This window comes from Theobroma cacao, chromosome 5 (genome assembly GCF_053813885.1).
Source record: "Theobroma cacao isolate CCN51 chromosome 5, ASM5381388v1, whole genome shotgun sequence".
Lineage (NCBI taxonomy): Eukaryota > Viridiplantae > Streptophyta > Magnoliopsida > Malvales > Malvaceae > Theobroma > Theobroma cacao.
This window is the reverse complement of record NC_142643.1, coordinates 45,675,554-45,699,933: the sequence shown is the minus strand read 5'-3', so window position 1 is coordinate 45,699,933 and position 24,380 is coordinate 45,675,554. Positions and strand designations below refer to the sequence as shown.

At 36.4% G+C, this 24,380-nt stretch overlaps 5 protein-coding genes and 1 pseudogene across 11 annotated transcripts; all 6 read left to right on the top strand.

Annotated features, from left to right (window-relative positions):
* Positions 1-494: 494 nt before the first annotated feature.
* LOC18600270 (P-loop containing nucleoside triphosphate hydrolases superfamily protein) lies at positions 495-4,594 on the top strand. Its single transcript, XM_007030615.3, has 10 exons — positions 495-1,649; positions 1,739-1,822; positions 1,907-2,068; positions 2,162-2,268; positions 2,362-2,546; positions 2,647-2,811; positions 2,903-3,121; positions 3,311-3,348; positions 3,519-3,646; positions 3,720-4,594. Exons 1-10 carry the CDS (start codon positions 1,427-1,429, stop codon positions 4,335-4,337), a joined length of 1,929 nt encoding a protein of 642 aa, XP_007030677.3. The 5' UTR covers positions 495-1,426; the 3' UTR covers positions 4,338-4,594.
* Positions 4,595-5,694: 1,100 nt separating this feature from the next.
* On the top strand, positions 5,695-7,688 carry LOC18600269 (S-adenosyl-L-methionine-dependent methyltransferases superfamily protein). The gene is made up of 2 exons (XM_007030614.3): positions 5,695-6,259; positions 6,614-7,688. Exons 1-2 carry the CDS (start codon positions 5,922-5,924, stop codon positions 7,266-7,268), a joined length of 993 nt encoding a protein of 330 aa, XP_007030676.3. The 5' UTR covers positions 5,695-5,921; the 3' UTR covers positions 7,269-7,688.
* A 355-nt stretch (positions 7,689-8,043) lies between these two features.
* LOC18600268 (SEC-C motif protein) lies at positions 8,044-11,863 on the top strand. 3 transcript variants are annotated; one of them, XR_016026237.1, is made up of 6 exons: positions 8,044-8,327; positions 8,493-8,641; positions 8,840-9,001; positions 9,545-9,660; positions 10,634-10,796; positions 11,541-11,863. XR_016026237.1 is itself a non-coding variant. In XM_007030613.3 (5 exons), the coding sequence occupies exons 1-5, from the start codon at positions 8,096-8,098 to the stop codon at positions 10,653-10,655; spliced, it is 681 nt and encodes a 226-aa protein (XP_007030675.3). In that variant the 5' UTR covers positions 8,044-8,095; the 3' UTR covers positions 10,656-10,924. The 3 variants fall into 3 exon arrangements, 2 of the variants coding, with proteins under 2 accessions (XP_007030675.3, XP_088662316.1); XM_007030613.3 differs by lacking the exon at positions 11,541-11,863 and having other exon boundaries at positions 10,634-10,924; XM_088806190.1 differs by lacking the exon at positions 11,541-11,863 and having other exon boundaries at positions 8,084-8,327; positions 8,411-8,641; positions 10,634-10,924.
* A 470-nt stretch (positions 11,864-12,333) lies between these two features.
* Positions 12,334-13,204, top strand: LOC108662131 (putative defensin-like protein 184). The gene is made up of 2 exons (XM_018121275.2): positions 12,334-12,463; positions 12,955-13,204. Exons 1-2 carry the CDS (start codon positions 12,409-12,411, stop codon positions 13,125-13,127), a joined length of 228 nt encoding a protein of 75 aa, XP_017976764.2. The 5' UTR covers positions 12,334-12,408; the 3' UTR covers positions 13,128-13,204.
* A 1,427-nt stretch (positions 13,205-14,631) lies between these two features.
* On the top strand, positions 14,632-20,134 carry LOC18600266 (putative RNA helicase SDE3). 4 transcript variants are annotated; one of them, XM_007030604.3, is made up of 5 exons: positions 14,632-14,945; positions 15,811-16,620; positions 16,695-16,862; positions 18,094-19,551; positions 19,676-20,134. In XM_007030604.3, exons 2-5 carry the CDS (start codon positions 15,841-15,843, stop codon positions 19,916-19,918), a joined length of 2,649 nt encoding a protein of 882 aa, XP_007030666.3. In that variant the 5' UTR covers positions 14,632-14,945; positions 15,811-15,840; the 3' UTR covers positions 19,919-20,134. The 4 variants fall into 4 exon arrangements, with proteins under 4 accessions (XP_007030666.3, XP_017977711.2, XP_007030669.3 ...); XM_018122222.2 differs by having other exon boundaries at positions 14,632-14,948; XM_007030607.3 differs by having other exon boundaries at positions 14,632-14,990.
* A 2,170-nt stretch (positions 20,135-22,304) lies between these two features.
* Positions 22,305-24,007, top strand: LOC18600265 (small ribosomal subunit protein eS8 pseudogene; annotated as a pseudogene). Its single transcript, XR_016026339.1, has 2 exons — positions 22,305-23,699; positions 23,824-24,007. The product of XR_016026339.1 is annotated as a small ribosomal subunit protein eS8 pseudogene (transcript).
* Positions 24,008-24,380: the final 373 nt, after the last annotated feature.

The following is a 24,380-nucleotide window of genomic DNA, read 5'->3' as shown; positions in this document are numbered from 1 at the left end:
TATATGGAGAAAAGATTACATAAATATTAATTAAATAAACCAAAATAATTACATTTTCCTCAGTTTGATTCCATAATTCCAACAAGATTGCATTTTCCTTTTCATCAGCAAGACCATGATTGCATTCAAACAGTTTGGTGAAGGCAAATGATTGAGTGAAAAAACCGATATGAGGAAGCCGCTGCCATTATTTCACCTTTACCGTTAACGGCAAGTTTTCAGTTTCTCTGTGAAAAACCGTTGGGAAAAAACTAATGCTCAATCTCCTGCATCAGAAACTACCCGAATCGTTAGACCCATATCCAATCAAAACTCGACACGTCAGAGATCTGTAGCATATGGTGGACGGTTGCATGACATCAACGTTTTACTACTTCAGATTCTAACACCTGGGTAATAGGATCCAATCCGAGTCCTTTCGCTTTCAGTCAAAGTATTCCCAAAACCAAAAAAACAAAAGGATATGGCTTGCAGTTGCAGGTTATCCTATCCATATTCAGACCTCATTTTCTTTTCCCACTTTTACCCCTCCGCTCCTCACGCTCGACGCTCCTCCCTCTGGAAACAAAAAAAATTGAACTTTACAGTTCATCTTTAGATCTGGACCAACCAAAAATCTAGATTCTTATTTTCTTACTGTATGGTATTACGCTTTGGGACACAAGGGACAACCTCAAAAATTGCTTTCTCCTATTAATCAGGGTCCAAAGAGTTTTTCACTGTTCAATCATTGAAAAATAGCTGATACCCATTTTTCCTTCTGGGGTTCTTCCAAAGCTTTCCTGGTTGTTGAAAAATTTTGCTCTCCACCGCTGACTTCAACCTCCTCTTTTCTCTTTGCATGAAAGTCCATGCCTTGATAATTATTACAAGCATTGTTTTTCCCTCTTTTTGGGTCCTATTTAAGATAGTAATATACCAGCTTTAGCTGTATACTTGTTATCTTGATCTTGGGTTTATCAGATTCTGTGCTTGGTGCCAACTCTGCAGCTACTTGGAATGGGAAAAAGCTAGCTTTTTTGAGGCTGTTATAGACAAGAAATGCTGCTTTTTATCAAATTATTCTTATGCTAACTAAATATAGATCTTACAGTTTTAGTAATCTTTAGAGGGTTCAAGTTGTTTTATTTCTTTTGAGGCATTGAAAATAATCTGAAGCTCTCTTCTTATATTTTTTTTTTCTTTTTGTACTTTTACCTGCTTAAGAGGTTTGTTAAATAGAAAAAGTAGTACCTTGAGTGTCTACTTTTTCTTTTATGGTCATTATCATTCATTCCCTCTGCCAATTCTCTCTTTTCCCAGAAAATCTCTTTGGCTGTGGCTGTTGTTAAGGCAAAAAAAAAAAAAAAAGGGTGTTTCTTTTGTGACCAAAACTGCAGTTTTCTGCAAAAGGGTCTGCTGTGTTTCACTTTGATTATTTGGAAAAATGTTCATTTCCACTGAAACAGAACAGATCCCATTGCCTCAAAATCATGTTAAAGAGTCTTCGACACCATCTCCAATGGGATCAAATCCTGATTCCCTAAATGGGTTGTCCCCAGTTTCTGATTTGCCTGATTCTCTACCACTTTCTACCGTTTTCTGTGATGTTAATGTTGTCCCTGAGCAAGAAAAGAGCGAGCTTGAGCAGTCCATAAAAAATTTGGAAGGTAAATTTTGAGTTTTTATTATAGCTCTAAATTAAGCATTGAGGTCATTTTATTGGTTAAATACATTATATTTCAATGGCTTTTGTTAGGTGAAATTGCTCAATTGAGGTTAAAGCAAAGGTCGCTGGATGAGAAAAGAAGAGAAACTTTGAATAAGATAGTAGACATCAAAGGTAGTACCTTGTGGTTGCCTTAAACACGTGATTTTCTTTAAGTTTGCTTTATGTCTGATTTTATGGAGTGGTTTAAATTTGCAGGCACCATTAGAGTATTTTGTCGAGTTAGACCTTTCCTATGGACTGACAGGAGAAGAATTCAGGAACCTGTTTCGAGTGAATTGGATAGAGTTGTGGTTAGATCATCTGGAAGTAGGAAAGAGTTTGGATTCGATAAGGTGTTTCATCAAGCAGCTAATCAAGGTTAGTATCACATTTTTTCCCGAAGTCAGTAACATATCTTTTTTGTTTTCAGCTGTAGTTAAGCCAATTAATCCTGCTTGACAATCCTTGTAGAAGATATTTTTGGTGAGGTTGAACCAATCCTCAGATCTGCACTTGACGGGCACAATGTGTGCATTTTTGCTTATGGTCAAACTGGTACTGGCAAGACATATACAATGGTCCGTAATTCAGATTTTGCTTGTATTTCTCCTGCATTTGAAAGAACTTCCAGAATTCAGGGTGGTATATGATGAATTGGAATGGTTGTTCAGGATGGCACCGCAGTCCAGCCGGGAATTGTTCCTCGAGCTTTAGAAGAGCTTTTTCATCAAGTCTCTTTGGGCAACTCATCTTCTTTTACATTTTCAATGAGCATGTTGGAGGTTTACATGGGTAATCTGAGAGATCTCCTCGCTTCAAAGCCTGCATTAAGAGCAAATGAAACTGTAGCAAGATGGTAATTATCTTTTTCCTGATGTTCTAAATATAGATGGCAAATTGAAATTTCAAGGCCATTTGTTAGAGGGCTTACTATGATTTGGCTAACCCCACCGCAGTAATCTAAACATTCAAACAGATCCAAAGGGGTCAGTAGAAATTGAGGGTCTGACGGAAGTTGAAATACCAGATCTTGCAAAAGCCAGATGGTGGTACACAAAGGGGAGGCGGGTTCGAACTACCTCATGGACTAATGTGAATGAGGCATCTAGCAGGTCACACTGGTGGGTTCCTAGTTGAGTTCAATATTTTGAATTTCTTGATGGGTTTTTTTGGTTTGATGATTACGTTATCTATTTAGTTTCATATATCTAGCTTAACAAGGATCATCATTTCTCGACATGGGGATGCTCCGGAAGCTAGACCAAAAGTAAGCAAACTATGGATGGTTGATCTTGGAGGGAGTGAGCGATTACTGAAAACAGGAGCCACTGGACAAACCCTTGATGAGGGAAGGGCTATAAATCTTTCCCTTTCTGCTTTAGGTGATGTTATTGCAGCTCTAAGAAGGAAGAGGGGCCATGTGCCTTACAGGCAAGTTTCTTGGTTTTGATTCTTGCAGCTGGCATGTTCAAACCTTTTCATTGAAAGGCTGGGAATGTTTGCAAGATCTAGTTGGATTCCTTAAATATTTAAAGGATTGCTCAGCTGAAATGTTTCTTCATTCCCAGTGATATAAGGCTTTACTTGGCTGTGTATAACAGTTATTTCTTTTGGTTGCAGAAATAGCAAGTTAACTCAAATCCTCAAAGATTCCCTAGGTAAACTACCACATGCTTTTACTTTAGTCATGGGGATTTGCAATGCTTTAGACACTGCAGAAATAATTGAAAATTGCTTACTTGCATTGCATAGGCATAACATTAGAAAGGTTTATAGTTGTGTTGTTATGTGTTCGAAACTTTGTAATTTGTAAGTCCAATTCATTTAGGTGATGGTTCCAAGGTTTTGATGCTTGTGCACATAAGCCCGAGTCAAGAAGATGTTGGGGAGACCATCTGTTCTTTGAGCTTTGCAAAGAGGGCCAGAGCAGTGGAATCTAGTAGAGAACTACCAGAGGTACTATAATCTAATTTGTAAGTTATTGGTACTGCATTCAATATTTTTACTGATAAACATATGGAATATCTAGGACTTGAAGAAGCAAAAAGAAGAAAGGATATCAGAACTTGAAGAGAACACGAGAGAAGCAGAAGAAGAATGTCAGAAGATAACATGTCAAATAAAGAAGGCTGAGTTCCTATTAAGTGAAAACAAAAAACTTTACTCAACTTCTTATGAGATTCCTGATGAGAATGAGGAAAAGAGTACTGAAAGCCCCAAAGAAGATGTAAAAGATCATGTCATTGAAACACCTAAGATAACTCAGAAAGCAATGAAACAAAGTACTCATCGTCCTCTCCCTCGGTTCATGACTTCTACTGTGGCTAGTCGAGAAAGGCAAAGTGCTGCTGAAAGAGAAATTGTTAAAAGGGCAAGAAGTCTGAGATCAGAAGCCAGAAGTTCAGTGCAATTCTCAGGTTCTCAATCCCTCAGTTTCTCAGACCCTCGTTTTAGAGCATTTTTACGACACTCAAGGAAGAATTCCAGATTCAAAGACACGAATGCACCAGCCACAGAGAGTCCAAGATGCAATGGCTCAGCCTTGAAGACAATCTCCTTGCCAAGAAGCAAGATGGTCACTTCATCTGATCTCAACTTAAGAGTTACACTTAGTCGCCACAGAAGAAGGATGTCTGATTTTGTCTAACAATGAAAAAGATGTAGCTATCTTGTATCCTTTTATAGTACATGTAAAATGTGTGGGGTGTTTAATTTTCATTTTTGATCAGTCTTTTCTTTTGCTTGTGTGTGGGGGGTTGTTTCCTGTTTAGATATGAAAAGAGTTTATACAGGGAGCTGTGCCATCATATATTTTATTAAGGGTGGTTGGCCGGCTTGTCTGGGATCTGTAACTTAATATTTGTTTGCAGGATCCCTGTATTAAAATGGTTTGTTTAGGTTTGATATGTACTGTTAACTATCCATTAACATGATTATTGTAACCCAAATGATGTTTATATATGAAAAAGCTAGCCTAGATTCCTGCCTTATGTTCATCTAAGCTCTGGAGAAAAACCCTATGACCCACATCTGCAAAAGCTAGTTTTGAACCCTTGATGAACTTCGCAATGGCTGCTTTGTTTTTCCTTGGTAGTATCTCTACTTGGCATACTCGTGTCAGAGTCTACATCAACTTGGAAGGTGTTGTCCACTTTGATCTCAGTATGTCATGATTTCATCACACAAAAGAAGTTTCATAAGTTAAAAATGACTTGAATATGTAAATATCTGGTAGGGACAATGACACCATGGGAGTAATCCAAATGATGTGTACATGTGGAAGAGCTAGCCTAGATTCCTGCTTTCTGCTCAGCTTTATCTAAGCTCTGGAACAAAAAATCCCGTGACCCCCTATCTGCAAAGCTAGTTTTGAACCCTTTATGAGCTTTGCAATGGCTGCTCCATTCTTGGTATTCTCTGGGATACAACCTGTCCTAGGTGAATCATTGCCCTGTCTGTTCCCTCTTCCTCTTCACATGTTTAGTACAGAACCACTTGTCCTAAGTTTCAACAATTGGCATTGGGATCTCATTTGCTGTAAACCATATGGTCTCCCCAGAAGGCCAAAGAGTTTGCTTCCCCAACAGCCACACCGACACTTTTTGAGAGAATAAATAAATAAATTATTGAGCCATGTGCCTTAGCAGTCCCACTATGTTCATGCTCTGCTCAGCTCCCACCATCTGTGATCACACCACTCAAAACTCTTCTCCATTGATGACGTTTTTGAAACTCACGGCTGTCACTTGCTTAAGATGTTCCCGCAGTTTCAACCTTTTTCTATATATTCTTTCAATCTTCATGCCAGATTTGCCCTTTTACATTTTCTCTAAGTAAATGTAAAAATAATAAAAAATATATGGAGCAAAGTAAAAAAAAAAAAGAGAAAATTGTAATTTTGATCAGTTACACATCATTGCAGTGTGAAGTCGCCCGCACCCTAATACTCCTCCCCAGATCCAACTTCCAGTCTCTTCGACACCAGAACCACAGTATCAGTGAACGGTTTAAAACTTCTATGGCAAGGAAAAAGGACAAAAAACGGCATCCTTCTTCATCAAAACGACATGTTCGTCACCCTCGACGACGACAACCGTCTCCCACCATATATAATTTATTTTTTATAAAATAAAAAGAACCTTTCCCATCAAACGACATCGTTGGCTTCTGTCCTCCACTATCCACAAGAGACTCCGAGAAAGCGATCAGCGGCAGCGAAAGGAGATCAGAAATGGCGTCATCATCACAAAAAGGGATAGTGATAACGATTCCGGTTTTAGTTCTCTCAGTCTCTGCCGCCGCAATCTTCTTATTCTTCCTGTTATCCTCCCTCTCTTCTTCTTCCCCTTGCACTTGCCCTCCCTCCTCCACCATCACCACCACCGCCGACTCCGTATCCGGCGGTTCAGTGCAGGACGAAGTCGGGGATCGGAGGGTTTCGACGAGCAGAGAGGATATAGGATGGGTAAAAGATCAGATCCGAGCTAATGGGTTACATATGCAAGAGAATGTGCTTCGTAAAGGGATCAATCCTCGAACTCGTGCTCAACAATTAGAGGATCTCAACAAGTAAATCCCAAATTAATTCCTTTTAATTTCAAGCTTTCAATTTTCAATTGCTGTTTTATCTGTTTTTCTTTCTAAATAAGCTGAAATAGAGAACAGACAAGGATTCATAGAGGATATTAACTAAAAGAGAAGTGAAGAGAAATTTATTTGAAGTGAAATTCAATTTGTCTTTTAGTTGAACAGATTGTAAAGATATAATTGTTAGAATAATGAGACTTAATGTTTGCTTTGGAAGTAAAGAGCTGAAATTTCTTTTGAATAGAATAGCAAATATAGTATTTTGAATACATCGGAATCCAAAATTAGGGTTACGTTCTTCTCAAATTAGTAACCAATTTTTTCTGCAATGTGCAGCTTTAAGGGCATTTCACACTATGAAGGATCTGAAGCAAAAGACCACACAGCTCTTCCATGCCCGGGTGAGCTTCTTGTTGAAGAGCACCATAGTAATTATGGGGAGCCCTGGGCAGGGGGCCGGGATGTGTTCGAGTTCCTTGCTGAGTCTAGCCACCTAACAAGCAACTCACTCGTGCTTGAGATTGGTTGTGGGACGCTTCGTGTTGGATTGCATTTTATTCGGTATCTCAAACCTGAGCATTTCCATTGTCTTGAAAGGGATGAGCTTTCCTTAATGGCTGCATTTAGGTATGAGCTTCCTTCACAAGGGCTTTTACATAAGCGACCTTTGATTGTGCGTGGTGAGGATATGGATTTCACCAAGTTTGGATCGGATGTTGTGTATGATTTGATATATGCAAGTGCTGTTTTTCTTCACATGCCTGATAAGCTTGTGTGGGTTGGACTTGAGAGGTTGGTGGATAGGTTGAAACCTTATGATGGGCGCATATTTGTTTCGCATAACATTAAGTTTTGCTCACGATTAGGAGGGGAGGAATGCGCAAGGAGGCTTGCGAGTTTAGGGCTCGAGTATCTTAGAAAGCATACGCATGACAGTTTGTTGTTCAATCACTATGAGATCTGGTTCGAGTTTGGGCGAACTAAGGCCTAGATGTTCTGATAGTCTTGTTGGGATATTGTTGTTTGCAGTTCAGGAAGCAAGAATTGAAGATATGGATAACTTGTATGGGCTCATTTTGTAGCCTCTTCATTTTTTCCACCATTCTCTTGGAAAGTTTAACTCTGTCGTTCCATTGATCAATGGACGCAAAACAGAAGGCACTGTAATCTCAATAGATTTTTGTTCGAATGGATCATCTGCTCGTGCAGTATAGCGACCTTATTTGTATTTTTTTTTTCAAGGAAAGGTAGCTCTGTAACCTTAACGTAGGTATCCGATACTGAATTCATCGATCAGAAAGCTAAAGCTTCATGTTTTTTTTTTTTTTTTTTTTTTTGTGGCTGTCAATTGATGTATTAGCTGGCTCAAATTTGAATGTTAATTGGAAAGCATTTTTCTATTGATTAATCACTGCACAATCTGGCCTTTGCCTATAGAGAAAACAATGGTTGAGCAATTTCATCTGTTTGTTCATGCTCATCTACAAATCTGCAGGTGTTCTTCCTTATTATTCTGATGTTTAACTACTATTTGTACTCAAAAGAATTCAGCTGAAAAAGGCAGATAATGTTCTTTATTGAGAAAATTAATATTGAATTGTTAAATTAACATATTATTTTGTTATTTATAGTCAAAATTCAAGTTCCAAAATAGAAATTTTTGTCTTATATCAAAACGCAGCGTTTTGGTGATTGAGAGGCAAAAAGAAAAGAAAAGAGCAAACGCTGCGTTTTGGAGCATCTCTTTCACTGAAAAACCCCAGCAATTTGATCAGTAAACCCTACCATTTGCCGGAACCCAGAAACAGAGGAAAAATAATGCTTTCGTCTAGAATCTTGAACAACATTTCCAAGAGAATGCCTAGCTCCTCCTCCTTCTCCTTGGGGTACGCTTACCCCGAGCATCACTTAGTTTTACCGCAGCACCGTTCGATCTTCACCACGTCGCCTGTCCATGCCTCATGGATGGACTCGATCAAAGGAGTCTTCACCGGCAAGAAGACCTCCACGGATGACCCCAAAACCAGTGCTGAATCCTTCACTCTCCTCCGTGAGTCCTCTGCTCACCGCTCTGTCACTTTAGCTCATTTCTTGAATTTCATTTTGCTGATATAGTGTTTCTCTCTATCACAGCCTTGCTACTCTTTAGCTTGGAATTTAGCACAGTTATTGAAAATCAAAATTAATTTGCTAAAAGTCGATGCTGTTAATTCAGGATTTGCTGATGAGTTGAAGAATGCTAGAAAATTAGGGACATTTAAGCAGTACATAGTTGGTAGAAGCAGCGAAGCCACGTTTGCTGATGCTTTCGAGAAACAAGAAGCCATCATTAGGTATCTTGGAGGTTGTGATCCGACCGGAGAGGTTGGTTTCTACCTCCACAAATTTATTTGATGAATTTTCTTTCTTTTTTTTTGGCCAATACATCTAAATATGGTTTTATATAAATTTATTTATTTGGCGAATTCATTGGTTTTTATTGATGTTGCTTTTGTTATGTTTATGTGTGGAGTGTATGCGTGAATGTGCTGATTGTGGATTTAGGTTTCTTGGTTTTTGTAGAATCTTCAAACGAGTCAAAAGAAAGAAGCTGCAAAGCAGTGTGATTGTACAATAGCGGATGTTGAGAATGCGCTTGCAAAATTTACTTGGGCTAAAGAAGCGCATAAGAAGATGGCTAAGTTGAAAGCGGAAGGGAAACCGATGCCAAAGAGCATTGCTGAGGTAGTTTTGCTGCTGTTTTCTCTCAGTTATTTTTAGGGATGAATATTGAATGATTAAAATGTTCTTGTGTGAGATAGTCTCTCAATGCTGAGGCCTAAAGTTTTGGTCTGAACTTAAATTCTCTAAGTTACTATATCATGCTTTTGTGCCTGGTGCCCAATGGATAGGGTGTTGAATATAGGAGGAGCTATTTGAAAGAGATAAGGAAAATGCTTGTTGGGGAAGGGTAGGGGAGTCGCTGTTGCTCTTTGCTAATTTGCACATTATCTGAATTGAAAAGATTATGATCAATTGCTCTTTGTAAAAGTAGTCAGAAGCATTAAATCCGTTTTCATATCTTTAAGTATTTCTAGGATGATTTGATTTGCTGACCTGCATTATGGTCTTTTGGTTCAATGCTGATGGTGTGAAAGACTGAGATGTCTGTCATTTATTTCCAATTGCTGAAATTTGCATTCGAGTTGATAGGAATTTTTTTTCATATGGTTAAAGTAGAAGTGAGTTTATTGTCATTTATTTCATATAGTTGTTTTTCTTTCGCAGGTGCAAAAGCTAATGGGTTCAACACCATTGGATCTTGCCAGGTCTAACATGGCAAAGAGTGGGCAAATAAGCAGGAATGCACTTTGTCCATGTGGTTCAAAGAAGAGATATAAAAGGTACTGTTGCACACCATACGTCTCTCTTTGAGCCACAATTTTAATCTCTAGGCTCTTGTTTTAACATTTTGTCAGATGAGCCAGTTAAAATCAAAATTATATCATTTGTGTAGAGGTTGCCACATGTGGGCTAGTTAATTACTTAAATCAACTATGCATACTTTCTGCTGCTACTTTAGCCTTATCTGGCTTTTCTCAAGCAAAATATATACTATCAGAGGAAGGTTTTTCTTTTCCAAAACTTTTTGGGTGTTCTTTTAGTTCTCTGGTTATGTGGACTTGCCTCTTTCTGAGCTAAACCTTCCCCTCCACTGCTTTTTTTTTCTTCGAGTGAAGAGGTTCTCATTCACAAATTCTTTTGAAGCATACTTTAATAGCTGCTCTTTTCTACCAGATATGGTGCTAAAAATCTTGAAATTTGTCCTCCCTTTCTTCTTAGGCAACATTGATATAAGTCTAGTATATAATAGCAACATTAATCTAAGAATTTTTGCTCTAGGAAGGATCAGCTGCATCGATGCTATTCTTCTATTTTGCTCAATTTAGGATCATATCGTTAGTAAAATAGTAAAATCATTGTGTTTTTTGATAGTTTAATCCATGACTCCATGTCATCTTTGGTCTTCTCCTCCATCTTTTGAAGTTTGTATTTTTCAGTAAGGTTAAGTCTTCTTATGAGAGTATTTGCTCCAAATTAACTTGGATGTGTTTCTCTCATCCTCGACTGGCATAATACTCAACCTTTGCTCAGATACACTTATTTCTAATCTTTTATTTTCTTGCATATCCACACATCTATTGTAACGCCTTTATCTACACTCATCCTTGTGAATGTTTACACGTAAATTGCAGAATAGTAGCATACATTTATAGCATCCACAATATCTAAAATACTTACATAAATTCTCACTACTTGTTCTTTAAACTAATTAACTTATTTTCTTTCTGATGCTTTGTTATGACTTATGAGAAGGTGTTGTGGCAAGGATCAATAGATTCAAAGAGAAAATGGATGAAAATCCTACGCCAGCCTTGAATCCCCAAACTGCTAGAATCCTCATGCAGTTGCAAATGACATTATTTCACGGCTCTCTTGGTTCATTGTTCTCAATTGGACAACATTGCCTGATCGAAAGGTTTTGCTTAGCGATAAGAGTATTGCTTATGTTTATGTCTTTTTTTTTCAAAGAAACTCAATTATGACACAGTTCATACTTATATAATTGCACAAATTGAATTTAATAAATACTTCTCTTCTCTCTAAGATCACATCCTTTTCCCTAGCTCTTAAACTTCCTTTTCTTTTTGTTTATATGAGGATTTGATTGCAGAGTTTTTGTCTCTTCTCTTGTTTCTCCTTGTCGATATATTTGATTAAACTATAGTCGTACCTACATCTCTTGTGCTTTTAATTCGAGGTGATATCCTCTTTGGGTAACATTATCCAATCTCTCTCTATATATAGTTTAATTTTCTTGCACTATCAAGAATTATATCGGGTTACACAAAAGCCATTATACCTCCACTCACCCTACCAAAAGATCACAAAAAGAGGTAAGAAAAAAGTTGAAGTGGACACTAAATTCTCCAAAACAAAAGTAGATTCCTAATTCTTGTCAAGAGTATCTTACATTAATCAATCTAGATATGTCAAATTAATACAGTATCTAGATTCTTAATTCTAGGGTAAATCTCAGATTTGTTTTGCTTTTTGCATTTCTATATAAATAAATTATAAGACATCACAAAGCAAAAGCACTAACCAAAGCACTACAAACAGTCTTTTAGCCAAAATGGCAAAGCTCTCCCTTTTTTTGCATCTTGTCTTTGATATTGTACTTGTTCTTGTAATGGGTTTTTGTGCGTGTGTTCATATCCAGATGAGAAATTGGTGTCTACGGCAGAAGCAATGGAATGCCACAAAGCTTGGGATTGCCATGGAAGTGATCTTTGTCAAGAAGATTGCAAGAGCAAGTACAATATCAGTGTTTGACATGTCTGAAATTAGTTGCCATATGAGCTAGCTTGAGACTTAAACAAATGAGAAAGTTCCATCTTTAAATGGGTTCTTTTCAAATGCTAATGGGGTTGCACTTAAAGGCAAAGGGATTAAGGAAACTTATTAGCATGACCAAATTGGAAGGGATTTAAGTTGAAAATTTGTGGATTCCTCTCTCCCCAACTGCCTTTTCTTTGGAATCTCTCAAACTCATCAAATGCTTTCCTTCTCTGTCAATATAACAATATTTTATTTAATTATTTTTTAATAAAAAAAATCACAAATTTCACTTAAAAAACTTTATTTTAATCTTACGTTAAAAGCATCCGATACTTATCTATGCATGTGAATTTTGTTTTCAGATAGTAAATAAATGATAGTGCTTTGATTCCATACCTTTTGAAGCACTTCCATATAATTTGATTCATGTTTAATCAGTCTCTTTCTCTTTTTAAGAAGATTAAAAGAGCTAATGCAAATCCACCTCACTTCCATAAGGCAAAACTTTGTTAATTTTTTTTTATTCCTTAAATTAACCTCCTTAATGTAAATGAACATTAATAGTATTAAAGAAGAAAAAATGAATGAATTATGAATGCTTGCATCACACCATGACCTCTGCATCCTTATCCTTTGCTTGACAAATAAAAAAAAAATTAAGATCCCCCAAGGCTTTATAATGCATAGCATGGTGGCCAACCTTACTCACAACATAGAAAACTTTAGCTGGCATTAATCTTAAGCTAGAGATGGTGAAACGCTCTACATACCTGTTCTTGCTTGTCCTCCTTGTCTTCATCTCTGGTAAAGCTTCCTATCCACTTCTCCATCTTGCATGATCCTGTTACTCTTTTCTTTTAACTCTTCTGTTTGTTAATTTTAAAGGAAGGAAAATAACCTAGAAAATTAGAATTTTTCTGTCTGATAAGAGTTTTCTGTGACATAAGTGTTTGCTGTAAGGCTTCAATTGACTAACAAGTGGCTGCCATAGTTGCTTTACCCTATAGTAGCAGCTACCTTTTTAATTAAGCTTTCAGAATTCTTTGTATCAAAAATTTTATGAAATTCATTATAAATCACCATATCACTGCAGAAAAAGTGTTGTAACAAATTACATAAAACTATAAAATTTAGCCTTAACAAATCAGAATACTTTGATCTATTCTTAGTACTATGGACGAGTTATCTATGGTGTCTCTCTTGATGCCAGGACCGATCCTGTTAAGTTCTGAATTATTGTATTTGTTCAACTCATTTGCTATTTAATTAAGGCTGTATGTTTCGAACTTGTACAGATGGAAAAAGTGTGCCAAAGGCAGAAGCAAAAGACTGCCACAAAGTGTGGAACTGCAAAGGGGAAAATCGTTGCTGGGAAGACTGCCGAAATCGATACAATGGGATGGGACTTTGTGATTTGTACACTGCTCCTTCTGTTCCGAAGCAGTGCTTTTGTGCATATAGGTGTTGATGTTAAACTGCATTCTACAATAAACATTACCTTTTTAATTTTTTTTATATAATTAAGAAAGAAAGGTTCGAACTTTACTTTTTAAGCAGTGAATCATATACTAATCAATGAGTTAAATGTTCGAATGTATTACTTTTTTAATAATTTTTGACATAATATATTAATAAGTTTTGAAATTATTTAAAAAAATTTTAATTTTTTTATTATGTTTAAATATTCTTATATTTTTATTTTTAACCAAATAAACATTTCTAATTAATGATCGATTAATTGTTATTAGTTAAAATATCTCTTATCATATTATACCATATGATGATCAAATGTCATATTGATGATGTTATGATATGTTGATATGATATGATGATATAATCATATGACAGTTTTCACCTTCCATGACAGCAACATGTTAGCGTCACGTGAACATAGAATGACAAGTGTTATTTTGACTAATAATAATTAACTAATTATTAATAATAAAAGTTTATTTAATGCAAAATAAAAATAAAAAGATTTGATTGAATATAATAAAAAAATAAAAATTTATATGAATTTTTGTAAATAATTTAAATTTTTTTTCAAGCAATATAGCATATAATTTAAAAATTAAAAAAATAAAATTCGAATCAAATTGTTTCAACTCGTTGAATAATGATTGAGACACATATTTATCATTAAATTAAATAATTTAAGACCAATTCAGAGCATGTATGCAATCAAAAATTCAAAATGGCTCATGCACATTGCATTTTTTATTTTCTTAACAACTTCTTTCTCTTATGCATGGAAATATTATTACCCTTAAAATACAAATTTCTAGCCATTTCTATATCACAAAATATACACAATCAATCATTCAAGTTTCATCAATTATTTTCATATAATCCAAAAATCATAAAAAATACACGACCTAATATCAAAAAAAATGAAACCATTTTAAAAGATATTACTTTCACTTTTAATTATCAAGAATTTGTCGTTGACATATTGATATCGTAAATGCAAAAATAAATAATATTTTACAAGAAATATACATAAAATATGTATTTTTTTTAAATAGCAAGATACATGTTTTTATCTATATATAAATTAATTATGTTGTAATTGATGTTATTTTTTAATTTACAACCAAATATGATTTTACTTTTTTCTTTTTATATTTTTTATATAAAATTTTAAATAAAATAAATAACAAAAAACAAAAACTAAAATGTCATCAAATGAAGTCTAAGTCAACATAAACACATAATTTCAGATTTTCTGTTCCTTTAAAAAGGACAAGCACTGTTTCTTTATCCTTTTCCCTTGTTGACTTCAGAAGACCGAAGAGTTCACTCAAGCACTCAGCTCTTGCCACGTCATCAAAAGAACCAATGAATTCTTTCCAATCTGACGTGTCTTAATCTCATTGCAGTTCACAGTTTTGTGGGTCCCATTCTCACAAGACTTAGAGCTATTTATAGGAAGAATAATAATAAAAAAAACTGTTCCTTTTCTTTAGAATAACTTCATCGCTAAGTAGGGATTGGCAAAGCAGAAGTCTTTCTGTGATCGTCTTTGAGAAGTTCAGTTTCCAGCCTAACACTTAAAATAAAAAGGGCTAACCTTTGCACTTCTTCTCATCAGTTCTTTTACTTTACGTCTTCTGTTCTTCTGAAGAAGCTTTGAAAACAAAACCAAATTCTCATTGAGACTCTCACTTTTAAGTGTGTCTTAGGTTGGATTGTCCAGTTTAGTCAACTGGGTTTTCTTAGTTTTTACCTAAACTTCCCAAAATTTCTTCACTTTTCATATCAAATTTGTTGTGGTTTTCCATAAAAGGTGGTGGGTACTTCACTGTTTGTCATTTCCTTTTGGTTTTTTAAGGCATGGATTCTTTTATGTTTAATGCTCTCAAATTTATGTTTTTGTCCACTTTGTTTCATCAAAGATTGTTCTTTGGAGTTTTTGTTCTCAGCATCTTTCCTTTTCTTATAATATATATTTTTTCCTTTTTGAAAATGGCTTCTGCTTGGAAAGGCTGTTTTGTACTGAACAATGTAGAGTGTAATTCATTGTTGATTCAGTCTTTAATTTCTCCTCTTAGAATCTTAGAAATATCTATAACATTAACATGTTTCAATATTTTTGTAATGCCAGAAAAACGTGTAAATACCTTTCTTGGATTAGATTAACAATCTAATAATACTCTGTTGTTATCTGTGTCAATGCATTAGGAATTACCGCAAACGCTGGTTGAATCAGTTATAGATACATGGACTATACTTTTCTTGGATAAGTGAATCAGGTTTAGATATTCTCTGTACTTAGAATATGATTTCTGCCAGTTGCTTAAAAATGTTTACTTACAGGCCTATAACGTGTTATCAGTACTTTCTAATATGTTTCATAGACCAATTATGTACTTTTCACGGGATTTGTATGTGGATGCGAGTGGTTGTATGATTAATGTCTATAACAAAAAGTAATGTTGGAAGTCTTGCATCAGGATAGATTATTTTAACGAATCTTGTTGTCTAGGGTACATCTGTTGGTAATTTTGTAGTATTGCTATCGGCCAAGGGTTACAATTAACTAATATATGGATTCTGTAATCTTGTGTGTCTATAGATATTTTAACAGGTCCTGAGTTTTCTTGGTAGGTATAGTATTTACGTTTCTTTGTCTTTGATACTTCTCGCTTCAGGGTCTCTGCTACCATCAATATCAATTAGTGATGAGTGCAAGTTGGAAAGATGGTTGGGATGATGAATGCTCTGTCATAGGTGATAAGGGCGAGATCGGATTCATTGATTTTGCTGATGATAAGTCTGTGCAAAGTTATGGCCTAGATGAAAAGGGACCGGTTGTTATCTCAGTTCCATTTCCTTTCACTCAGAAGCCTCAATCCATTCTTGTTGGACAAACTTCCAAGTGGCCAATTACATTAGAGAACACCACTAGTGAGCCAGTAGAACTCTGGGGAGTGAGGATATTCTGCTCAAATCCAGCAGATTCCTTTACTTTGTCTCTAATGGAACCACCTTCAGCCAATTCAAACTTCGAACATCAGCAAAGGTTCTTAGAGGGATACTCTCTTGAGGATAGAGTACTTCAACCGCATCAGACTCTTACCATTTGGCTGTCTTGCAAACCAAAGGAGATGGGTTTGCACACAACCGTGGTACATTTTGATGTAGATGATAATAGGATTGAACGTGTGGTCTTTCTATTGGCTGAAGATAATGTCTCCCAGTCTCTGGCTTCTGCTGTACCATATAGAAGAGCTCCAAGAAGAAAGCAATTTGCCGTTGATGAGTATGTGGTTTCCTCTCGCCCTGCTAGAACAACATCCCGAGGATATAAATCTAAGCTTTCAGAATATCCAATCCCAAAAAATCTCAGAGAGATAATAGAGAATAAGCATGTGCCTGATGTCATTGCAGAAGGTTTGACAAAGGAGAATTATGCTGCTTTCTTCAGTACATTGCTCGTAATGGAAGAGCTGCATTTAGAGGTAGCTATTAATGATTGATTTGTCTTGATGGTAATGTTAGATGATCCTTTATGTTAGTCTTGACTTCATTTCAGGAAGAAATGAGGTCTCATAGCATGGAATGTGTCATGATGAGGAGGAAAGGGCCGCAGTTTGTTGCTCTTGAGGTGCCTGGGCTAGCTGAGAGGAGGCCTTCACTTGTACATGGCGATTTTGTATTTGCGAAGATTGCCTCTGACAATTCAGATCATTCTGTATATCAGGTATGCTCCTTCCTTCAAGAGAAAACATCTCTTCGCATGAATCATTTACTCATCTTAGCTTATTAACACTGTTGGGATATTTTGATCTGTGATGCATGTTGTAACTCTGTTGGGGATGCTACATAAATGATTTTATTTGAGACTAGAATTAAAGGTATTGGTTGTAGGCCACTGTAAAAATGACTGCCTAATGTTGTCACAAATTAGGTGAGAGAGTTTTTTTGCAAGGGATTTTTAAGATTTATGCTTTGCCCCTGCCCTGCTCGAGCATGTATGCATGGACTATTAGCAAGTCTGAGCTTCAATAACTTTTCTTTCTTTTTTTTGGATCAATCAAAGCCTTTCGCCATGGCTGGCTTGAACAGGAGCTTCAGTAACTTTTTGTTATCATGCATTTATTAAAGAAGTTTGTTGGAATCAGTGAATTATTTACCATAAACACTAGTTTCTTAAGCCGAAGCTAATGCAATTATTCATTGCTGTTGCTCTTAGATTGTAACTCTAAAGCTTAATTATTCTAGCTTCCTTTGTCTTTATTCTGCTTGAAGCTGAAAACTAGTCAAAAGAATTGGGTTTACCTATATTTCTGCTCAACACGATCAATTCCTTATTACTACTTGTTATATGTGTAAAAAAGGGAAAGAATGAATACAACAAGAAGTATGGTGCTTATCCTTCTTACTTGGTTTATGTATCCTTTGGGATTCTCAATTTGTCTAATTCTGTGCAATTCTCTGCACCCATAACTAATACCTATGGGCCGCTATGGGGCTGCACATAGTAAGAAAATGTGTTGGCTAACTGTGTGGAAAAATTTCTTCTGTACAAAAGATATGGACAAAATAGTAGTTTTGAAGCAGAAATGTCAACATATATTGCTACAATGATGGATTCTCAAATATTTACCAATTACAGAGCACTTCGCATAAACCACTGTTTAGAGGATATATATAGGAAAATCTTCATGATGGTCCTCCTCTAGATGAAGATGACTAAACTAACAGGATATGTGTTCACTCTTTTTAGTCCATAATCAATAGATGCTTCTTGCCTTTGTAAGAGGCTTGTTATAGTCCTTTATTCTTTCTTCCCTTTGAGAATTGATTTTCATGGATGTTTCCTTCGAGTGCTCTAATAGCCAAGTCTCAGCCAGATAACTTTTCAGCTTTCACTATTGCCATTATTGTATTCTTTGATTCATACTTTGAAGATTGCTTATGTGGTGTTTCAGGGCTACATCTATCGCGTTGAGGCTGATGAAGTCCTCTTGAAATTTGCAGACAAATTTCACACCCTTCACTGGGATGGGAACTTATACAATGTTCAATTTACATATAACAGGGTGAACATGAGGAGGTTGTATCAGGCTGTTGAAGCAGCAGAGACTTTACAGGACAATATTCTCTTTCCATCTCAATCAACCAAAAGGACATTGGTTAAAACAGCCCCATTTGTACCTTGTAGCTGTACTCTGAATGTGGAGCAGATGCATTCTGTTGAGATGATACTTGCTTGCAAAGGAGCTCCTCCGTATGTGATTTATGGCCCCCCTGGCACTGGTAAAACCATGACTTTGGTGGAAGCAATTCTACAACTATATACAAGAAGAAAAAATAGTCGGATTCTTGTATGTGCTGCTTCAAATAGTGCTGCAGATCACATATTAGAAAGACTTATCAGTAACAAGAATGTGGAAGTTAAGGAGAGTGAAATATTTAGGCTAAATGCTACTAGCCGTGCCTATGCGGATGTTCCTCCTGATTATATTCGCTTCTGCTACTTTGAGGCATCCCTTTTTAAATGCCCTCCACAGGGAGCCCTCAAGCGCTATAGAATTATCATATCAACTTATATGAGTTCATCTCTACTTTACGCAGAAGGTGTGAGTCGTGGTCATTTCTCCCACATTTTCCTTGATGAGGCAGGCCAAGCTTCAGAACCAGAAAGCATGATTCCTATAGCCAACCTTTACCGGAAGGAAACTGTTGTTGTCCTTGCTGGAGATCCAAAGCAGCTTGGTCCTGTTATATTTTCGAAAGATGCAGAGGCTTTTGGATTGGGGAAATCGTATCTTGAAAGGCTTTTTGAGTGTGAATCCTACTACAATGAAGATGATAACTTTGTAACAAAGTTAGTTAGGAACTATCGTTGTCATCCAGCAATTCTAGATCTCCCTTCAAGGCTTTTCTACAAAGGGGAGTTGATTGCATGTAAAGAGGATGATTCTTTCTCAATAACTTCTAAGGTGGATCTCTTTCCAAATAAAGAGTTTCCTGTTCTCTTCTTTGGCATTCAAGGCTGTGATGAGAGAGAAGGCAATAATCCATCATGGTTCAACCGAATTGAAGTAAGCAAGGTCGTTGACATCATCAATAAGTTAAGAGCAAGTACTGATCTAAATGAGGCAGATATTGGAGTAATAGCACCTTACAGACAGCAGGTCCTCAAGATCAAGACGGTACTTGAAACCTGGGACTTGCCAGATGTAAAGGTTGGAAGTGTCGAACAATTTCAGGGTCAAGAGAGAGAGGTCATTATTGTATCTACAGTAAGGTCAACAGTCAAACATAATGAGTTTGACAGAACTCACTGTCTTGGATTTCTCAGCAATCCAAAAAGGTTTAATGTTGCGATTACTCGGGCCAGATCTTTGCTCATCATTGTTGGAAATCCACACATTGTCTGCAAGGTATTTCTACTTGCCTACTTTTCGTTGTTAAGGCGTGGACACCTTGCTTGAGTTTGTTTTTCATTTTACAGAGGGATATTGAGCAGTTAGCATGTCAATGATAGGTGTTGATTTTGATTTGCAGGACCCTTATTGGGAGAAGCTCTTGTGGCATTGTTCTGGAAACAGCTCCTACCAGGGCTGCCCCCCACCCGAAATGCAGAACCATGAGTATGGAGAATCCTTTTCTGGCACTGGCTTAAATAATGAAGAAGAAGATCCCTGTTCCAAAGTAGAGGCATGGAATTGTAATTTTGAAGCGGAAGCTGTTCCCAAAATTCCAAAGCCTGTTACTGAAGAAGCTGAGGGATCAGATGGTTGGAAGTAATAGTTATAACATAAAACAAGCTTTTCAGCTATCTTAGAACGAGTAATACATTAGGTTTTGCCCCCCACCAGGGCATTTCATGAAATAGTTGTACCTAGTTGTGGCATTGATCTCAACTCTTGAACTAATCCTGAACAGCAAAATGTCTCAGACCTTTTGCTGATATTCAGATAGAAATAGGCCCAAATGATGAATCCTTGTTTGCTGTTACTTACATATTCTTACCAGCATTCTCTACTCAATCTCAAATTCACATATTGACAATGTGAACAGGTCCCTTTGTCAAAGATTACAAACTGCCAAATATGGGGAGCAAATAAAAATCACATACCATTTTTAGACAACTTCCACCTAGAATTGGAACAAGCAGCTAACAGAACCATGCCCCAACTCTTTTCCCTTCATGAACTCAACCCATTTGCACAATCTCTGCAAGACTTTCATTGGCATTGGAGAATTTGCACCATCTTTCACACATCAAAAGCATAACAAAAACAAAGGGTCTCGAGGAAAGAATGCAAAAAATTCTTTGATGAAGGTGGCATTGTGCTGTGCAATGTTATTAACAATCATTCAGGTGGCACAGTCGAAACCGTTTGAGATTTGTAAGCACGAGGATGTACTAATCCCCCTGGCTTCTGGTGTGAATTGAATTGCGAGACCTTCTGCGGACCAATAACCGGTGGTGACAGCTTCCAACTCACGAAGATTGAAGATAATACCCAGAAATCTTTTCCTTTATTCATTCTGCAGTAACGACAACCCATGAATGTTTGGTATTAATGAAGTAAAAGAGTAATGGTTTCTAATTGATTCTTCCATATATTCTTTCCCAAATGCGTTGAATGCAGCAGCAGCAGAAAGCCAACTTTCTAATGCAATGAAGCCTTCCAACAATTGACGGCAACAAGGGGCAACCATTGCTCCTTCCTAGAATTGCATTTAGCAAAGCCGGTGATGGAGTCAATGGGAGCTACTTGGAGAATTACAATTGTAACAATTTTTCTTCCCCAACAAAAGAATATTTTTTTAACCTTGTTCTTATTTTGTCTACATACGTAAAAGTTAATATAGAGGTGAATTAGACACACATATATCATGTTTTAATTTTTTAACTATTTAGTAATTAATTTTTCAAATTCAATAAAAAAATCATATTTATATTTGATACACTGTCAGTGTATGAATTTTATATATTATCAATGTATCAAATGTTGTTACCTTGTTAATAAATGAACTTAAAATCAAAAATCGTGAAAAGATATAAAGTTATTAATCTTGAAAATTAATTACAATTATTTTTTATAGATTGAATTTTAAAAAAAATATGAAAAAATATTAAAAGAGAGAAAAATCATACAAAAAAACTTTAAATATATAAAAACATTCAAATATTTAACTTATTAATTGATATATGATTCCTTATTAAAGAGCATATTTCTATTTACCTTGCTTTTAAGAACTTTATGAGTTGTTTCCTAGTAATGAATTAATTAATTGTAGGAACGAAGTTGTGAGAAATTTCCTAGAAACATGATATAACAATATTCTAATACATAGCTTTTCCATATAGACAATAATACTTTGACCAACAAGACTACTATAAAAGGTTTTTAGCACCTATAGTTTTTCCATTACAATCTAATCAGATGGAGATTGACTTATCAAAGATTACTCTTCGTCCATTCAAGCTGGAGGATGCTGATGATTTTCTCTCGTTTGCCGGTGATGAACAAGTCACAAGACATCTTAGGTGGAAGACCTTGACTTCCAAGGAAGAAGCACTGACACACATCAAGGATGTATGCATACCACACCCATGGCGAAGATTAATATGCATCGACGACCGTTCAATCGGGTTCGTCTCGATCTTCCCCTTCTCCGGTGATGACAGGTGCAGGGCTAATTTCGGATTTGGAGTTGCAGTGAAGTACTGGGGACATGGGGTTGCTACAAAGGCAGTGAAAATGGCAGCGTCCCAATTTTTTGTTGACTTCCCTGGTGTGGTGAGGCTTGAAGCCTTTGTTGATGTGGACAACAAGGCCTCCCAAAGGGTTGTCGAGAAAGCAGGGTTCCAAAAGGAGGGGATGTTGAGGAAATATGCCCATCTTAAAGGCAAACTTAGAGATTTGTATGTGTTTAGCTTTTTATCCACTGATTTTCCTACTGCTGAAAGGGGTTCAAAGTGATTTAGTCAATGTCTAAAGATGTAAGATCATATGATTGTATCATGAAATAAAAGAAATTTTTGTTTTTCTATACATTCACAAAAGATACCGTTAGATCTAAGCTTTGGTTATTTTAACTCTAAGCATCAATAACAGCAACAAGCCACAGTCAGAGATCAGTAACAGAAAGAGATCAACTGAGTCTGTCACTTGCCAACATGGGTATTTCCAGGGATTCCATGCACAAGACAAGAGAGCGTGCCACTGGTAGCAAGAAGAAGCCTTGGAGGAAGAAGCGAAAGTATGAACTTGGTCGTCAGCCTGCAAATACTAAGAGCGCTCAAGTTGTCAAGCTGCAAGATTGTAAAGAGAATTCATGGGGTAGTGAGGCTGTCACACGTTAAAACCCGTATTCTTGATGTGGTAATATAATGCCTCAAACAATGAGCTTGTCAGGACACAGACTCTTGTAAAGAGTGCCATTGTTCAAGTAGATGCAGCGCCCTTTTAAGCAACGGTACCTTCAGAACTATGGTGTTGACATTGGGAGGAAGAAGAAGACGTACAGCAACTAAGAAGGAAGCTGCTGAGGAAACTAAGAAGAGCAACCATGTCGTAAGGAGCTTGAGAAGCTTCGAAAAGATCGTAAACTTGAGGCTCACATTAAAGAACAATTTGGCGCTGGTATAGGTTGTTGGCATGCATTTCTTCACGGCCAGGTCAGTGTGGCAGGGCTGATTGATACATATTGGACGGTAAAGATCGAGCTGGAGTTCTATATGAAGAATAACCAGAGGAAGAAAGGCAAGGGTGCTGGAGCAGCCTGCTTAGATGGACTGAGCAATCTGCTAACCAAGGAGAAAAAACAGGATTAATTGGTATTTGATAGAAGAGAAACAACTCACTTCTCATTGAATAGCTCATTGCGAAGTACGTCTGGTGCCATCAACTCAGGCTAATACAGAAAAGGCAATTCAATGAGACATGTAGAAAGAAACATCAATATAACAAAAGCTGCAGCAGGCCAAGATGCTCACTGTTCCTGCAGTGACAACCTAAAATCAGAGACCTGCATAAATTTATTGTGCTATCAATGAGCGGCTGCAGTACTGCAAGACTTTCACAGCAGCCATCCTTCATCTCCTATTCTTTTCTAAGTTCAAAGCCAGGGGAATCATTCATTCTACATGGGATAAGATTAGAAACTACCAAATATGGGGAACAAATCAAAATCACACAATAATTTTAGACAAATCCCACCTAAATTTAAACAATCACCTAACAGAATCATGCCCCCATCTTCTTTCCCTTTATAAACTCAACCCATTTGTACAATCTCTACAAGAACCTCATTGGCATAGGAGAAGTGGCAAAACAAGAAAGATATTGTTGAGGGAAGATGGAAAAAACTTCTCTGATGAAGGTGGTATTGTGCTGTGCAATGTTGTTAACAATCATTCAAGTGGGACAGTCGAAAGACTATGAGCTTTGCATGAAAGATTGCTTGGAAAGACGAGGATGTACTTCCCCCCCTGGCTTTTGGTGTGAATTGAATTGCGAGATCCCGTGCGGATTAATCGGTGGTGACAGCCACCAACCCACGAAGACTGGAGGTAATACCCAGGAATCTTTCTCTTTATTCCTTTATTCATTCTTCTGCAGTAATGACGACCCAGGAATGTTTGTAGCAATGAAGTAAGAGTACTGGTGTTAATGGATTCTTCTGTATTTTTTCAGGTGGGTTGAATGGAGGGCCAAACCACCTTCCTAATCAGATGAAGCCTACCAACAATTGAGCTGCAACAAGGGCACCATTGCTCCTTCCCAGAATTGCCGGTGATGGAACTAACAGAAGAGGAATTTTCCTCTAGCTTCTGGTCTACTTTGAAACAAAGGCTTGAATATTTCATGCATGTAACAAAGGAAGATCATGTTTATGATATTTCATTTATTATTTTATAATTATTATTTTATAATATTCTTTTACAATTTATCTCCCTTTTGTAACATGTTTGTTCACAAATAAAAATAATATTGTTTAACCTTGTTCTTATTTTCTTCTTTCCGTACATAAATAGTTATACAAAAGTGAATTATTATATATATAGCAATTAATTTTGTGAAATCATTGTGAAAAAATTAGGTTATATTTAACAAATTATTAGTGTATGGATTTTTTATATACTATCAATGTATCAAACGTTCCTATCTCTTTAATAAATAAATTTAGAAGTTTGAAAATGTTAAAAAATATGTATTTATTATTTTAAAATATTTACATTAAAGAATTTTTA

Coding starts and splice junctions, on each gene's coding strand:
- LOC18600270 (XM_007030615.3), top strand. CDS start 1,427: ATGTTCATTTCCACTGAAACAGAACAGATCCCATTGCCTCAAAATCAT. Junction 2,269..2,361: donor CTGGCAAGACATATACAATG/GTCCGTAATTCA, acceptor ATGGTTGTTCAG/GATGGCACCGCAGTCCAGCC. Junction 2,812..2,902: donor GCATCTAGCAGGTCACACTG/GTGGGTTCCTAG, acceptor TCATATATCTAG/CTTAACAAGGATCATCATTT.
- LOC18600269 (XM_007030614.3), top strand. CDS start 5,922: ATGGCGTCATCATCACAAAAAGGGATAGTGATAACGATTCCGGTTTTA. Junction 6,260..6,613: donor CAATTAGAGGATCTCAACAA/GTAAATCCCAAA, acceptor TGCAATGTGCAG/CTTTAAGGGCATTTCACACT.
- LOC18600268 (XM_007030613.3), top strand. CDS start 8,096: ATGCTTTCGTCTAGAATCTTGAACAACATTTCCAAGAGAATGCCTAGC. Junction 8,328..8,492: donor TGAATCCTTCACTCTCCTCC/GTGAGTCCTCTG, acceptor CTGTTAATTCAG/GATTTGCTGATGAGTTGAAG. Junction 9,002..9,544: donor TGCCAAAGAGCATTGCTGAG/GTAGTTTTGCTG, acceptor TTTCTTTCGCAG/GTGCAAAAGCTAATGGGTTC.
- LOC108662131 (XM_018121275.2), top strand. CDS start 12,409: ATGGTGAAACGCTCTACATACCTGTTCTTGCTTGTCCTCCTTGTCTTC. Junction 12,464..12,954: donor CCTCCTTGTCTTCATCTCTG/GTAAAGCTTCCT, acceptor GAACTTGTACAG/ATGGAAAAAGTGTGCCAAAG.
- LOC18600266 (XM_007030604.3), top strand. CDS start 15,841: ATGAGTGCAAGTTGGAAAGATGGTTGGGATGATGAATGCTCTGTCATA. Junction 16,621..16,694: donor TGGAAGAGCTGCATTTAGAG/GTAGCTATTAAT, acceptor ACTTCATTTCAG/GAAGAAATGAGGTCTCATAG. Junction 19,552..19,675: donor ATCCACACATTGTCTGCAAG/GTATTTCTACTT, acceptor TTTGATTTGCAG/GACCCTTATTGGGAGAAGCT.